The 17334-nt window shown below is 33.9% G+C and overlaps 1 protein-coding gene across 1 annotated transcript in view; it reads right to left on the bottom strand.

Moving 5' to 3' along the window:
• LOC145302100 (45 kDa calcium-binding protein-like) overlaps window positions 1–17334 on the bottom strand; it is a 140220-nt gene that overhangs the window by 21330 nt on the left and 101556 nt on the right. Inside the window, exons 3-4 of the mRNA XM_080144632.1 lie at window positions 11781–11939; window positions 3095–3253 (exon numbers count right to left, since the gene is read on the bottom strand). Coding sequence (XP_080000758.1) covers window positions 3095–3253; window positions 11781–11939 — 318 coding nt within the window. The remainder of the gene's footprint in view (window positions 1–3094; window positions 3254–11780; window positions 11940–17334) is intronic.

Below are 17334 nucleotides of genomic sequence, written 5' to 3'. Positions count from 1 at the left end.
AATATTTAATATGATGATTGTGATGATAATATTTAATATGATGATTGTGATGATAATACTTAATATGATGATTGTGATGATAATATTTAATATGATGATTGTGATGATAATATTTAATATGATGATTGTGATGATAATATTTAATATGATGATTGTGATGATAATATTTAATATGATGATTGTGATGATAATACTTAATATGATGATTGTGATGATAATACTTAATATGATGATTGTGATGATAATACTTAATATGATGATTGTGATGATAATACTTAATATGATGATTGTGATGATAATATTTAATATGATGATTGTGATGATAATATTTAATATGATGATTGTGATGATAATATTTAATATGATGATTGTGATGATAATACTTAATATGATGATTGTGATGATAATACTTAATATGATGATTGTGATGATAATACTTAATATGATGATTGTGATGATAATATTTAATATGATGATTGTGATGATAATACTTAATATGATGATTGTGATGATAATATTTAATATGATGATTGTGATGATAATATTTAATATGATGATTGTGATGATAATATTTAATATGATGATTGTGATGATAATATTTAATATGATGATTGTGATGATAATACTTAATATGATGATTGTGATGATAATACTTAATATGATGATTGTGATGATAATATTTAATATGATGATTGTGATGATAATACTTAATATGATGATTGTGATGATAATATTTAATATGATGATTGTGATGATAATATTTAATATGATGATTGTGATGATAATATTTAATATGATGATTGTGATGATAATATTTAATATGATGATTGTGATGATAATATTTAATATGATGATTGTGATGATAATACTTAATATGATGATTGTGATGATAATACTTAATATGATGATTGTGATGATAATATTTAATATGATGATTGTGATGATAATACTTAATATGATGATTGTGATGATAATACTTAATATGATGATTGTGATGATAATACTTAATATGATGATTGTGATGATAATACTTAATATGATGATTGTGATGATAATACTTAATATGATGATTGTGATGATAATATTTAATATGATGATTGTGATGATAATACTTAATATGATGATTGTGATGATAATACTTAATATGATGATTGTGATGATAATATTTAATATGATGATTGTGATGATAATATTTAATATGATGATTGTGATGATAATATTTAATATGATGATTGTGATGATAATATTTAATATGATGATTGTGATGATAATACTTAATATGATGATTGTGATGATAATACTTAATATGATGATTGTGATGATAATATTTAATATGATGATTGTGATGATAATACTTAATATGATGATTGTGATGATAATACTTAATATGATGATTGTGATGATAATACTTAATATGATGATTGTGATGATAATACTTAATATGATGATTGTGATGATAATATTTAATATGATGATTGTGATGATAATATTTAATATGATGATTGTGATGATAATATTTAATATGATGATTGTGATGATAATACTTAATATGATGATTGTGATGATAATATTTAATATGATGATTGTGATGATAATATTTAATATGATGATTGTGATGATAATATTTAATATGATGATTGTGATGATAATATTTAATATGATGATTGTTATGATAATACTTAATATGATGATTGTGATGATAATATTTAATATGATGATTGTGATGATAATATTTAATATGATGATTGTGATGATAATACTTAATATGATGATTGTGATGATAATACTTAATATGATGATTGTGATGATAATACTTAATATGATGATTGTGATGATAATATTTAATATGATGATTGTGATGATAATATTTAATATGATGATTGTGATGATAATATTTAATATGATGATTGTGATGATAATACTTAATATGATGATTGTGATGATAATATTTAATATGATGATTGTGATGATAATACTTAATATGATGATTGTGATGATAATACTTAATATGATGATTGTGATGATAATATTTAATATGATGATTGTGATGATAATATTTAATATGATGATTGTGATGATAATATTTAATATGATGATTGTGATGATAATATTTAATATGATGATTGTGATGATAATACTTAATATGATGATTGTGATGATAATATTTAATATGATGATTGTGATGATAATATTTAATATGATGATTGTGATGATAATACTTAATATGATGATTGTGATGATAATATTTAATATGATGATTGTGATGATAATATTTAATATGATGATTGTGATGATAATACTTAATATGATGATTGTGATGATAATACTTAATATGATGATTGTGATGATAATACTTAATATGATGATTGTGATGATAATATTTAATATGATGATTGTGATGATAATATTTAATATGATGATTGTGATGATAATACTTAATATGATGATTGTGATGATAATACTTAATATGATGATTGTGATGATAATACTTAATATGATGATTGTGATGATAATACTTAATATGATGATTGTGATGATAATATTTAATATGATGATTGTGATGATAATATTTAATATGATGATTGTGATGATAATATTTAATATGATGATTGTGATGATAATATTTAATATGATGATTGTGATGATAATATTTAATATGATGATTGTGATGATAATATTTAATATGATGATTGTGATGATAATATTTAATATGATGATTGTGATGATAATACTTAATATGATGATTGTGATGATAATACTTAATATGATGATTGTGATGATAATACTTAATATGATGATTGTGATGATAATACTTAATATGATGATTGTGATGATAATATTTAATATGATGATTGTGATGATAATATTTAATATGATGATTGTGATGATAATATTTAATATGATGATTGTGATAATAATACTTAATATGATGATTGTGATGATAATATTTAATATGATGATTGTGATGATAATATTTAATATGATGATTGTGATGATAATATTTAATATGATGATTGTGATGATGTTTATAATAAAAAAAAAAGAAGGTTAAAAAAGGTGGATCTAGACATAAAAGTTCGGAAACGGATTTTACCTAATCCATGGATAATACTTTCTGCCATTTCCTGCATGGAATCATCTCGATGTTCCGGGTGACGAAACTTGAGGAATTCATTCTTGTTCAATTTGTTATCCTGTATTTCAGTGTCAGATTCATCCCAACGTTCTTTATATCGCAAAAGAACATCTTTATCTGAAAAAAAAAAAAAAAAAAAAAAAGAGAAAAAGAAAGAAATAGGTTTTATTAAATAATTGATTTTTATTAGCGTTTGGTTGGTTGGTTGCTTTTGTTTTACGGCATATCAACCCTTTTCAGGTTATTTAATGTCAAATCTGGTGATTTTGAAGAAAATTTTTTTTAATAGAATATATTTGTTTTTTGCAAGTCAGTTTCTATTTAACCCATAGTTGGGACCCTAACAGGTACTACCACTCCGGATCAGAGTGGACCTGGGAGCAATGGCAATTAAAGGGTGGCTCCGCACTCCCCAGAGCCCGCAAGCTGGGGCCTCACCATCGGATATAGTTTAAGGTCATATCCAGGACCTATTAGCGTTTGATTTAATACAAAATGGAAAGAAATCATATAGGATATAGATATTAGGGAATGTTTTAGTTTATTTGTTTGATCGTATTCATTTGGTAAAATGAACTGTATTAAACATAACTCGGCATTTTTCATGGAAATCGCTCCAGACAAGTTATGAATCCATTTGATGTAAGGAGCTAACAAGAACAAAAGATAATTATTGCAAAGACAGAAAATGTCTATTGGCTTTAACCTTGAAAAGATAAAGGTTATTGGTGATAGGAAGACCGTTCCATAAGCCTGCAGTTCTTGGAATACTGGAATAAGAAGCTGTATTACAATAAGGTATCAAAATAGCAAATGCATCTAAAACAAAACTCCTAACTTTACATCATCAACGCTCTGATCCCCATCTCGCATCAATTGAAATGGATGGCTCTCGTCTAGGAGAAGCCCTGTGTTTTGACAAGCTTCTGGGTTTGACCTTTACTCCTGATCTGAAATGGAACACGTACATCAAGTCTGTTGCCAAGGTCGCTGGAAAGATGGTGGGATCCTTCTACCGTTCCAGAAGATATCTCACTACTGATGCAATTCTCTATCTATATAAAAGCCAAGTACGTTCAAGGATGGAATACTATTGCCATATCTGGGCAGGAGCTGCTAAAAACAGCCTATCCTGCCTTGACAGAGTACAAAATAGACTTTGTGGCTTAGTGGGGGATGCCCTTTTCTCTACCCTGCAACCTCTCTCCCACAGAAGAGACGTTGCGAGCATATCCTTGTTTTATCGTTATTTCCATGGCAGGTACTCATCTGAACTCCAATCTCTGGTACCCCCCTCGCTAATCTTTCATGAAAAACACCCGTCTAGCTTAATCCACTGTGAAAAATTTCCCCCACTCTATATCTGTGCCTAAATCAAAACATGGATTCCATGAACAAAGCTTCTTTCTTAGAACTGCACGCCTGTGGAACTCTGTTCCGTCTGCCTGCTTCCCACCTAACTACAACTTGGATGTCTTCAAGTCCAACGTTAACAAATTCCTAATGAACCACCCTCTTAAGTAAACACTTCATTAAATCTTCACACTAACGTACTGTACTTGCAATAACCCTTATCCCTGAGTGGCTTCCGGGCCTTGATAAGTGGTGACCTCCGTGTAAAAAAAGAAAAAAAAAGCAAATTGGTGAAGACCATTAGATCAACGAGTCAAATGAGTTTGAACAAAGAAAATAGACAATTCTGAAGAACACATGTCATAATATTATTTAAAGAAAAGACTGAGACTAGCAACATCACGGCTGTAAGAGAGAAGTTGTAGTAAAGAAGAAAGGATGAAAGCCAATCAAATAACAAATACGTTTCTGCAATTTATGAAGAATCTTTAAATGGGACACAGATTCATCAACCCAAATATGACAACAATCAACTCCATACATGATTTGATATTAGATTTGTAGAGATAGAGAATAGTCTTGAGTGTGAGAAAGTGTTTAGAGCGATAAAGAAAAACTACTTTAGAAGAAGCAGAAGGAGCAATGGATCAAATGTATGAAACCCAAGAAAGATTTGATGAGAAAGAAAGACCAACAAGTTTCAGAGTCGAATTCTGTATTTTTCAACTGATCTGAGGAAGATGGGTGGGAAGCAACAGCAGAACAGAGAGGTCTTTCATTAACATAGATATTGATTTGCTGAATAATATTCACTGGATGATCATTGATACAGTGTTGCACTTAGACTAGAATAGAACTTTGAAGAATTACAATATTGCTAGGAAAATGAAGACATGCCATCCAAAATTAATCAAAAACTTTCATCAGAAAAAATATCTAATGCTTGGAATCCGGCTATTCCACAGGTTTCAGTTGCACTGATCAATAAAAAACTGCTGATCGGGTTCAGAGAACAGAGCATAGCCACAGACGATCATACATATTTGATAATGGGAAGGACTAACTACTTTGGTTAGTGCAGTACTATGGACTATATGCAGGTTTGATGTACTGCATATACATTAAGCCTCAAGAAAAAATTCACATTTTTAACTGTTTCAAAGGAAGAAATTTAAAGCTGCAAGTGCGTTGAACTTATAATTTCAAGTAGTTTCCAAAACATTGCATTTTTAAAATTTCAAGTACGTAAAAAAAAAAAAAAAAAAAAAAAAAAAAAATGGAATTTATGGGTGACATTTTCAATTTTATTTTGATAATATGGAATAACTACTAACCAAATCACCGGATTCAAATATTTTGAAAGATAATTAATTTTTGTTTCACCACTTATAAACGCCAAAGATGATCAAATATGTAATCATTCACATTCTCTTACAGCAAAACTTATTTGACTTTTAAGTAAATACTATGCGCAGGTTTGATGTATCGCATATAAAATAAACCTCAAGAAAAGAATAAAATTTTTTAAGTGTTTCAGAAAACGAAAAAAATATTTAAAGTCGCAATTGCATAGAGATATTTACACAAATGTCGGTTCAGTGCATAATTGATTTTCAAAAGTTACTTTTATTGATTTCTTAGCTGTTGGCTTTATAAATGAAAGACAATCTTATTGAGAAATCGGATAAAGTGATTAAAAAAAACAAAAACCGTTTTCTAAGTTTTATCATGTAGCTAAAGAATCAAACGAGGCAAATATAGCAAAGAAAACTCGTGTTCAGTCCTCGGATGAGAACAGCTGGCATTAAATTTTTTACATTCTTTGCAGATCCTTTTTTTCAAAAAAGCTTCATACAATTCAATTTCAAATGCATTTCTATGTTTCTTTTTCTCTCTCTACATATATTCAGTTCAGGACCTATCAAGTTGGAGACTCTCTTTTGGACCTTGTCTAGGTTGGTTGGTTGTTTTTGTTTTACGGCATTATCAACCCTTTTCAGGTTATTTAATGCCAAATCCAGTTATTTTGAAGAAAATTTTTTTAATAGAATATATTTGTTGTTTTCAAGTCAGTTTCTATTCAACCCATAGTTGGGACCCTAACAGGTACTACAACTCCAGGTGAGAGTGGACCTGGGAGCAATGGCAATTAAAGGGTGGCTCCACACTCCTCAAAGCCCACAAGCTGGGGCCTCATCACTGGATATAGTTTAAGGTCATATCCAGGACCACCTTGTCTAGGAGGGAGAGATTAGTAGCAGATGCACCAGCCCAAATATGACAACAGTACTCCATACATGGGCGAATGGTGACCTTATAGAGTTACAGGATACTTTCGGGCGTTAGTAGCTTTCTAGCACAGTAGAGAGATAATTAAATTAAAAACGGTAAAAATTAGACAAACGTTCACGATATGAATGTACAGATGTACATCTTTAAGAAAAAAAGAACAACAGCACCCCTTACCTCCTTTTAACTACCTGACGTCATTTATAGACAGCCTTTTAACTGTCTGAAACTTTGGGCTTCTGTGTAATCCATTTGACGAGAATTTTGTTTTCTTTTGGTTGAACGAAGCGAGAATTTCTCACTTTTAGCAGTTAAGCTATTTTTTGTACAAACAAGGTGTTTTTATATTTAATTCAATATCTTAGGACTTTACTTTATTAATTATCTTTGAAATAGATGTAAACTAATACTTATCTTTCAAGAGATTTTTACAATGAATTTATTTAACTTTAAAGTTTAGTTGTATTAGTAAGCTCACCGTGAAAACATTTTTCATAACTTTTCTTTTATCATGTGTACAAATATTTTTTTCCTTTTAGAAATTAACTTTAGTCTTTAATCTTGAAAATACAATTAAAAAGTAGTCGGTAAAAAAAAAAAAAAAAAAAAAAATTATGATAAATCAGCTTTCAAAACTATGTCCCCCCTATCTTTATTCCACCATTTTTGTCTGCACCTAATAAACATCATTGTTAAAACACACGTCATTCTCGTAAATCGATACATCTAATTCCTATAAATACAATACTACTGTGGAGTTTCACCTAAAATATTTTTACATTATTTATTATCTTAGTAACTGAATTTTTTCCAAATTAAGTCACACGGAATCAATGCAAAGGGAGATAACTCAGAAATATCTAAGAGTTATCTCCCTTAAGTGTTTAAAATATTTTTGTAATCGACAGTTCTCTAAAAAGATGGCTAAAAATAATTAGATTTAAAAATATGATTTAGAATTAAGCATTTCTATTTATATTGTACTAACCTGCGTGCCCGGCGTTGCTCAGGTGTTTGGAGGTGTGTGTTGAGCAAAAAAATAAAAATAAAAATAAAAAAGTGGTAGTATGCAGGCAGGCTCGAACTCTTTTTTTTTTTTATTTTTTTTTTTTTTATTTTTATTTATTTTTTTTTTTTTTACATAGGTATCACCACTTATCAACGCCCAGAGACCACTCGAGGATAAGGGTTAAGAGTGTACAGTAATCAATTACCACGAAGGAGGAAAAGAAAGTGAAAAATAAACGTGACGCGTTAGCTGTTGCGCTCATCGCCAAACCGGAAATGATGTAGGCTTAAATTAAGGCTAGACTATCAAAAAGAGGCGTGAAGAGATTAATGTTTTTGACCAATTTTTCGATATTTGTCGTCCGAAGGGTCGAGCTTCAAAATGATACCAATCTCGTGAAAATCCGTCGCCTCTGTCTGAGGTATACAAACATACATACATACATTTAAACAGGCAGATTTATATTATAGACTAGCGAGGGGTACCCGGCGTTGCCCGGGTGTTTGGAGGTGTGTGTGGTTTTGGGTAAATCAAAACACCGGGGGGGGGGGTTAAAATAATAAAAAAAATGTTTTGGTAGGTAAGTATGAGGATCGAACCCGAACTGTTGAGGCAAAGTTGTAAATTAAAGTGTGAAAAAAAAAGGAGTTCAACGGTTTTAACCATTGGGCCACCGCAAGATGCTAAGGGAAACACGTTTGAATTTATTTAACTTTACTTAGGTTTTGCAGGTGCACGTTTTAATGACTTAATGAGGTCAAGTTTTGACTGCGGAGTATTATTTAGTGCGGAACACTTTTTAAAATTTTTTCCAAGATGTTGGGGGTAGGGGGTAACAGTTCCCCTTGTCCAAATTGAACAGCAATTGTTTGATATATGGAAAATATTTCCACATTGATCAAAGCTGATTGCTTTTGGACATTTCCGCCGATAGACGGAAAATGCCGCCAGAATTAGTGTCGCTTTTATTATAGGAAAAAGCCTAATCCACATGCGGCGAGCGACAAATGTTGAATATTTATCTTCCCGAAGTCGAGCAAATTAAATAGACAGGCGAGCTCTGTTGTTAACTGTGAGATATTACGATTTACATGTGAGATAAAAAGTTTTTAAAAGTTGTGAATCGACTGACCGCTTCTCTGAAAAAAGCCTTTTGTAGACATACAGAAAAAGCGAACACACATACAAACATACATTTTCGCTATTATATTTATAGATTACTATTATTACTATCCTAAATTACAATTAATTACAAGTATACTAGCAGGGAGACTTGGCGTTTCCCGGGATTGAATGAAGATCAGTGAATGTCTCAAACTTCCAATACTTTTATTGTCATTGAAATCAGTGAAATTGACCATTTTTCAATCAAATCAATTGATTGCCTTCTCTAGTCGAGGACCCGCCACAGTGCATTGAGAGAAAGTTTCACATGCCTCCCTGCAGTGACTTAGTTAACAATAAATTGTAATCTACATTGCACTGTAGAGAGCTTACTGCTTACATAATGAAATTATTTTTATATATAACAGCTGGAATTAAAGTTTAAAATGCAAGTCAAGTTTCATGATTCAACTGTGCTTTAAACAGAAACATCCATTTCAAATGCACCCTACTGTTGACTTATATGGAGCCTTTCTGCTTGTATGGTGATAAAACTTTTTAAATGCATTTGTGATGTTAGGTTGTTTAAGGGTGTTAACTTCAAAATTGGACTGTTCCTTTAATCAGATTTTATTTTCAATTATCGATTTTCAATACTTATCGATTTTCAATACTTATTGATTTTCAATACTTATTGATTTTCAATACTTATCGATACAAAACCTATCTAAGAACACTTCCAAACACAAAGTACATCTGTGTAAAAAAAAAAAAAAAAAAAAAAATCGGCACAACTATTTTGGAGTTCATTGAGATTGAACTCACCCACACAGAGACACACACACAAATTACCATTTCTATATCAGTAGAGATTATCTATTATTCATAATTAACTAGCGGGGGGTATCCAGCATTGCCCAGGTATTTGGAGGTGTGTGTGTTTTTGGGTAAATGAAAACAAAAATCGTTTTTTGTTTTAAAAAAAACAAAAAAACGAAGCCTTGACGCGCAGTTAAAAAAAATAATAAAGTGTGAAAAAAAAACGTGCAACTTTCCAGGTGCCCATTTTTGACGAGTTAATGACGTCAACTTTGAGTGCGGGACAGTGTCTTATTTACCGCGAGTCTGTTCGTTTCTTTTTTTTATACGAAAAAGCTTAATGCACATGCGTTGATTGAAATTTGTTGAATATTTATCTTTTGAAAGTCGGGCAAATTAAATAGACAGGCAACCCCAGTTGTTAACTCGTAGATATTATCATTTAGGTGCGATATAAAAAGTTTTAAGTTGTGAGGCGACCAATCGGTTCTTGGAAAAAAGCCTTTCTTGAACATACACGAAAACGCACGCACAAACATTTTCGCTTTTATATTTATAGATGGCTCTAATAGTGAGTTAAATGATATACTAGGCCTGTTTAATCATTGAACATCCCTCAGCATATGCCCCACTTCTTTGAATCGTCTAACTCCTCAACGTTTTCCTGACTATGATTTTCATTTTGTCACATAAAAGGAAAATGGTTTTATTTTTCCCTCCATATGTGGTCAGCCATACCAGATTTTTTAATTCTCCACATATTACGGCTTTTTGGTGTTCCTCTAGCCTTACTTTTAGTGGACGACACGTCTCACCTTTGTATAGTTTTCCACATTTACATGTGATCCCAGACACACAATAGACTCATGATTAAAACCTGTTTAGTCCTACCACTGCTACTAGTAGTTACTGGGAAGAATTGTACACATTCCACAGATTTTGTGATTACACATACATACATAGATCTAACATAATTTTCCAATTTCCGATTCATAAATAATAAAACCTCCCTTCCAAAGTCCGTCCATTTTGATTGGCTGAGCTCTGATAATTCTCATATTCTAGAATTCAGTCTTTCACTTTATAAGCAAATGGTTGCTAACATTAAAATATGGCATCACTAAGAGACAGTATTTCACCTGGCGTTAAGTTCATTTAATGCATCAGTCATTTCTGTCATGTAAGATTGAAAAATACAAGAGAAAATCATTAAACAGATGTTCAATAACCAGTTTACTTGCTTTCTTTTACAAAGTTTAAAAACCCTACCCACTATCAGAATCACCTTCGTTGGCATCAAAACAACAAAAATTACACAGCCCTTGCGATCAAGTTTTTTTTATGACCATTGAACGCACTTTGTAATAAACACTGTATTCCATTCCTTTTGTTTTTATTTTTTTTTTACTCCACTTTACATAATGTCTTTCTCAAATTTTAACATTATGCTTTCTTTATAACCTTTCAAACACACTATCCAATTTAACACTCTCCTCCTTATTTCTTTTTTGTTGACAAGTTTATTTTGTTTGTGTGTATGTATGCACGTACAATACAAATTACTAATAGTGGCTTTCTACCTGGTGAACTGCTGTTTCCTTCAGGTCTGCTTGGGTCCAAGGAATAGGATAATATTTACCATATTCCTTCATTTTAAAATAAACACTTTATTTTGTTTACTTTTATGGCTCCAGGCAACGCCAGGTAGCCCTGCTAGTATATTTATAAAAATATACAAAAGCTTTAATAGAAAAAAAATTTGTTCTTCAAAAATTTTGGAATTTTATAATGTAATAAAAAAAATTAACTACACCAGTAAACTTGCATCAGCATCAATAATATGTATGTGCAAAGTAAACTCCTAAACTATTAAACTCATTATTATGAAGTATATATTCTAGGCAACACAGTGAGTAACGTGGACATGTTAGGTTTTTTTTGTGTGCAGGTTTCCAACTTTCATTACAACAACTGGTATTAATTTTTTTTTCACAAAATTGTTTCTTTCTAGTTTTTTTTTTTTATTGTTTTTAATTAAAAACAAGGATGTTTTAATCTTAATTTGCTTACCTCCATTGTGAAAGAACTGTTCCTCTTCAAAACTTTTCAAACTTGATGGGGTCGCTCCACCTTTTGTATTGATGTCTTTCATATATTTATCAACTTTATCTTTACCGTAACCTCGGGCTATCAGGTACATCCGCAGATACTCATCCCAATCCAGGAATCCTGAAACAAAAAAAATGAAAACAAAGGAAATTATATAAGTAGCCGTAAAGATTACCTGTTTTTTTCTAGTTACTCATTTTGTTCTAGCTGGGGATGGGGCATCCTAACGGATGCCAAACATTCATTCGCTATCTCATACATTCAAACCGATAGATCTTTTTAAGATTCCAAACGTCACTTCAAGTGCGATTGTTTGAATCTCTCTTGCAATTGGTTCACTGGGTATATTTGCCAGGCAGTTTTGGTATTTTTTTAATTGAGATTATCTTAAGATTCTTTTCATGCCATCCGTAAGATCTTGGAATTTCGTCATTTTTTCCTTTTCATCTCTGTTTACCCCAGCATCACTAGGTTCATTAACTTCTAAGGTTGCTTATTACTCCTTGCCCCATATCACTAGGTCAGGTTTAATGACCCTATTTTCAAGGTGCGTAACTGTACGAATTGCATAATCACAATGGATGATGCATGACTTATTTCCAACTGTTATGCATGTTCCCAGGACTTTCTGCTGCATTCAATATTCAACTTTTTACAGATCGTCCAGTAGAGATATTTACACACTCATTGTGTCGCATCCTATAGTAGCCGTTCCCCAGCAGAACCTTATAGTTTGCTGTCTTAGAGGCTTACACACTCTACTTCTGTGTAGCAGAATTTGCACTTGTTGTCATTGCTGAGACCACTCTCGAATCTGTACGGAAATTATTATTATTTAATCCATCAGCAATGGCCGAGTAGAAGTCTTAATTATATTTGTAGTATCACCTGTACTGAACTGTACTGAAGGTCAGGTCAGGTCATGTCATATGCTACTGGTATCATGTAACCTAGTACTACCTGTCGCATGGTCGGGTTACCGGCGACTAAACCGGTTCCCCCACCAGCCTGTCTGGTGAGGAGGGTGGCTAGTCTCCCAGAAGGATTAAAAACAAGACCTTTCAAAGGGTGTACGTACCCTCCTTTTTGGGAGGTCAACGACCAACTAGCATCATGCATATATATATGCGTGTGTGTGTGGGCATGCGTGTGTGCGGGCATGCGTGTGTGTGTGTGCTTATAAGCACCGGTCACATGGGTGGTGTGATTGTTTATAACTAAATGTTTATAATAGGAAGTTTCCCTGGATCTGTGGATGTATATGTTGTTGGGTGGGTGTTTGTAAATATACAAGTGCATCTGTGCATCTTTGCGAGTTCATGGAGGTTTTTAAGATGTGTATATGTGTTTATGTATATATTTGTACATGGGTGTATGCTGGTTGGTGCATGGATACGGATGTGCTTTTCTGTGTGTTTATGAATATAGGTGCTTGCGGGTATACGCATATACATATGCGTGTTTGTATATATGTGTGTGTGTGTGTGTGTGTGCGCGCGATTGGTTCTATAACGCAATCCAGTGCATCTCTTGGTCTGTCATCCACCACCACTGCGGAACCGATCACCGAAGGGCTTGACAGATGTATGAAAGTGTAGCTGTCAGTCAAGAATCTGCGCTGGCCTCCAGGTGGACGCCACTGGATACTGAACTTCAGGCTAACAGTGCAGGGATCTATGGGAAGCTCAACCCAGACAGAAAAACCAGAAACTGTGACGCTCTGTTAAGGCAGTTTGAGAAAGTTGATAACACTCATTCTGGCTAGTCATTGCGACCAATGAGCTGCCGACTCGTCTTGGGCAATCCTTCCCAGTCTGGCGTACCCCATTGGAGGAGAGGGGTGAAATGGCAACTGACAAAACCCACTTCATCCTTAAACTATCTTGTCAGCAAATTCCTTACGAACCATGAAACGAAAACAGAAAAAGAACTCATACTGGCAGGGAACATACGAACGATGCTTGATAGCTCTGATTCGGCAAAACCAGAAAGAAGAAGTGCGATTATATTGTGCGAATTAGAAAAATATGACATCGATATTGCTGTCCTGAGTGAAGTCAGGTTCAAAGAGAGCGGTTCCATTAGAGAGTCTGGCTACATCATTTACTGGAGAAACTGATAGAAGTGCCCCATATGATAAATGACAAGCTGATGACACACAGGCTACCTTTATCAGAAGACCGTTGGTGTACCTTGATAGCTATATATGCTCCGACTATGACAAACTCTCAGGAAACTATTGATATATTCTACCATCAGTTAGACAGTACACTTGCATCCGTACCATACTCATGGGAGACTTTAACGCCAGGGTAGGACAGGATTATATCACCTGGCCCAGAGCACTAGGGAAGTATGGATGCAGGAAAGTCAACTCAAATGGGGAGCTCCTCCTTTCACTTTGCACTGAGCATCAGCTTTGCATCACCAACACCGTCTTTAAACACAAGCTTGTTCACAGGAACTCCTGGATGCACCCTAGAAGTAAACATTGGCACCTCATTGACTTCGTCATCACTCGTCAACGTGACCTCCCAGATATCCTGGACACGAGAGCAATGAGGAAAGCAAACTACAACACTGACCATATTATGATCCAGACACAAGCGAGATTCAAACTGAGACACAAAATAAAGATAAAGAACCACCCCCCTGAAGCTGAATGTCAACGGCTTGAAACGTCAAAATGTAAGAGAAAAGCTGGTGAATGCTCTCAATGAGAGACTTGCTGAACCAACCGGAGATGTAAACTCAGATTCGCTGTCCTTCAAAGAAACTGTTTATGAAACATCCAAAGAGTGCCTCGGCATGAAAGCCACAGTTAAGCTGAAGGACGAGCTCTCCGATCTGTTCGACATGCAGAATGGTGTCAGACAGAGCTGCGTCCTCACTCCAACTCTCTTCTCACTCTACCTGTCAGTTGTGCTTCGGCATGCCTTTAGAAATTGTGATAAATGTGTTTTATATGATCTAGGTCAGGAGCAGACTTTTTCAATGTCAATGCATACAAATCCGCAAATAGAACAACAAAGATACTCGTACGAGAGCTCAGGTTTGACTGATGACACCGCATTTGTAGTGCATAGTCACGAGGATGCTCAGGACATAACAACTCACTTCGCAGGATCAGCCAAGGCCTTCAGATTGAAGATTAACATCAAGTAAACCAAAATGATGTACCAACAATCCCCTGGATCACCAGCAACAAGCCAGCCAATTAAGATTCAAGACCAGGAGCTTTACAATGTCAGCAAATTCAAATACCTAGAGACCAGAGTCATGAACAACAACAAAATGGACGAGGAGATTTCTACAAGAATGGCTAACACCTCCATATCCTATGGAAAACTTAAACAGAAGGTCTGGCAAAATAAAGACCTGACTTTCAGAACTAAATGCTTGGTGTACAGCACCATCGTCCTCTCGTCACTCTTATACGGTGCAGAAACTTGGCCAGTGTACAAACTGGTAGCCCTCAAGCTCAACACCTATATGATGAGACATCTCCGGCAGATTTTAAATGTCAAGTGGTATGACTTTGTCAGCAACAGGGAGATCCTATCACAAGTCAACCTCCCAAGCATGTATGACTTGCTTATCCGGAAAAACCGGAGATGGGCCATGCACGTAAACAGAATGGAGAACTCCCGACTACCAAAACAAATACTGTTTTCACAACTGGAGAATGGGGTATGAGGCATAGGCAGACCTAAGCTCAGGTTTCGTGACACCGTCAAACGAAATCTAAAGGACAGGTTGATCCCTACTAGAATTTGGCAGACCCTCAGTCGCGACTGTGACAAGTGGAGAATGATGGTTCACAGGAAGTCGTCTTCGGACACGAAGGACAGCACATGATGATGATGATCACCTGTACTGAGGATTGCACCTTCAACACCAGAAAACTATTTCATAATGATGTTATAAAATGCATCAGTGATTTAAAAAAATGAATTCTATTTCAAATTTTTTGAGATGAGGATAATTTGTATCATTTGAATATTTCGGACGATGTTGCCAGGACTTGCTGCTGCATCGATATTCCATTTTTTACAGATCGTTTCGCAGAGATATTTACACACTCCATTGTGTTGCATCGTATAGTAGCCGTTCCCCAGCAGGACTTTACAGCTGGACATCAACGACAGATGTGAGTGTCTATAAGTTTTTCCGATCACTACTGCACATCATGTAACAGGTGAGAATGAAGGGTGAATGTATCAAGTGATGAGAGGAGTGAAATAAGATGAAAGCGGATGTTTACTTTTAAATTCATCAATGATTATGTATAGAGTGCAGCATCATATGAGGAAAACATCATCGCGTTAGATGAACTGGAAAAACGTTCAATTGTTCATCAACTGAGATGTAGTTACATTTAAATATCAAGTTATAGTTTTAAGAGAATGTGTAAACGTGTAGCAAGATGATGATGATCATGATCATCATCATCTTCAATTTAACATCCATTTTACATACTGGCATGTGTTGAACGGATATTAGAAATTGAATTCTAATCTAACCTATCTCTGCACAGGTCTTTATTTATTATGAACTCGTTGCACTTGTGCTCCCTCGACATACATATGCCAGACAAACTCGCTTAGCAACAAAATCACACCTCTTCACGGTTGAGGTCCTAAAATGCGAGAAAGCTTTCTACTTTAATAGTTTCTTCCCTTGAACAGCTAGAGTTTGGAATTCCTTTCTTGCTCCCTGCTTCCCTGACTGTACTGATAAACAGAAATTTAAATGTAAAGTAAACCAACATTTTGTTAATCTTTTGTAGGCATGGTCCCAAACACTAGCCCTTACATCCAAATGGCGATATGTCTTATTAGCGGTGAATGTGAATAAAGAAAAACAAAAATCCTGTTTGCATTCAAGTTCATCCTCATCACTTTCAACTGTTCTACATCTACTAACCCAAGAACTCCTATCCATTCTCCTGTTTTGCATACATCTCCCCATATTGTCTAGATTTAATCTTTTTCTGAAGTCATCAGATCTAAACTTGTTTTTAAAACTCAATAAAATATTTGTTAAAATTCAGTTATAATTACACTTTTTTGGAAGTTGAATTAAATTAACATGCTCATCATCATCATCATCAACAGTTTAACGTCCATTTGACATGCTGATATGCACTGAACGACTCTAAGAAATTGACTTTCAAACTAATCTATCCCTGGCTACATCTTTTCCTTGGGTTCATTCTTAGCACTTTTATCCCAGGTTTCATTTGACCTTCCCCTGTGAACTGAAGCTGTTACCTCATCATTTCTACATCTAATATTGTGCACATGGGCAAAGCAATATGCACTAACCCTAAGTCCCAGTGGCAACTTTTAATTTAGTCTTGTAATGGACCCTTCAAAATGTAAGCAGATACATCGGCTCGCTGAAGATTACCGCTCTGATGCTCATAGCACACGAAGTGCACATGACCCTAAGTCCATGTGGCAATACCTTTAACACATTGGCTGGCTGTCTTGTTGTTGTTGTTAGGATAGAC

Source organism: Euprymna scolopes, chromosome 2 (assembly GCF_053919585.1).
Source record: "Euprymna scolopes isolate OS-2025 chromosome 2, ASM5391958v1, whole genome shotgun sequence".
NCBI lineage: Eukaryota > Metazoa > Mollusca > Cephalopoda > Sepiida > Sepiolidae > Euprymna > Euprymna scolopes.
The sequence above is the reverse complement of the archived record's forward strand: the minus strand, read 5'-3'. Positions and strand labels throughout refer to the sequence as shown.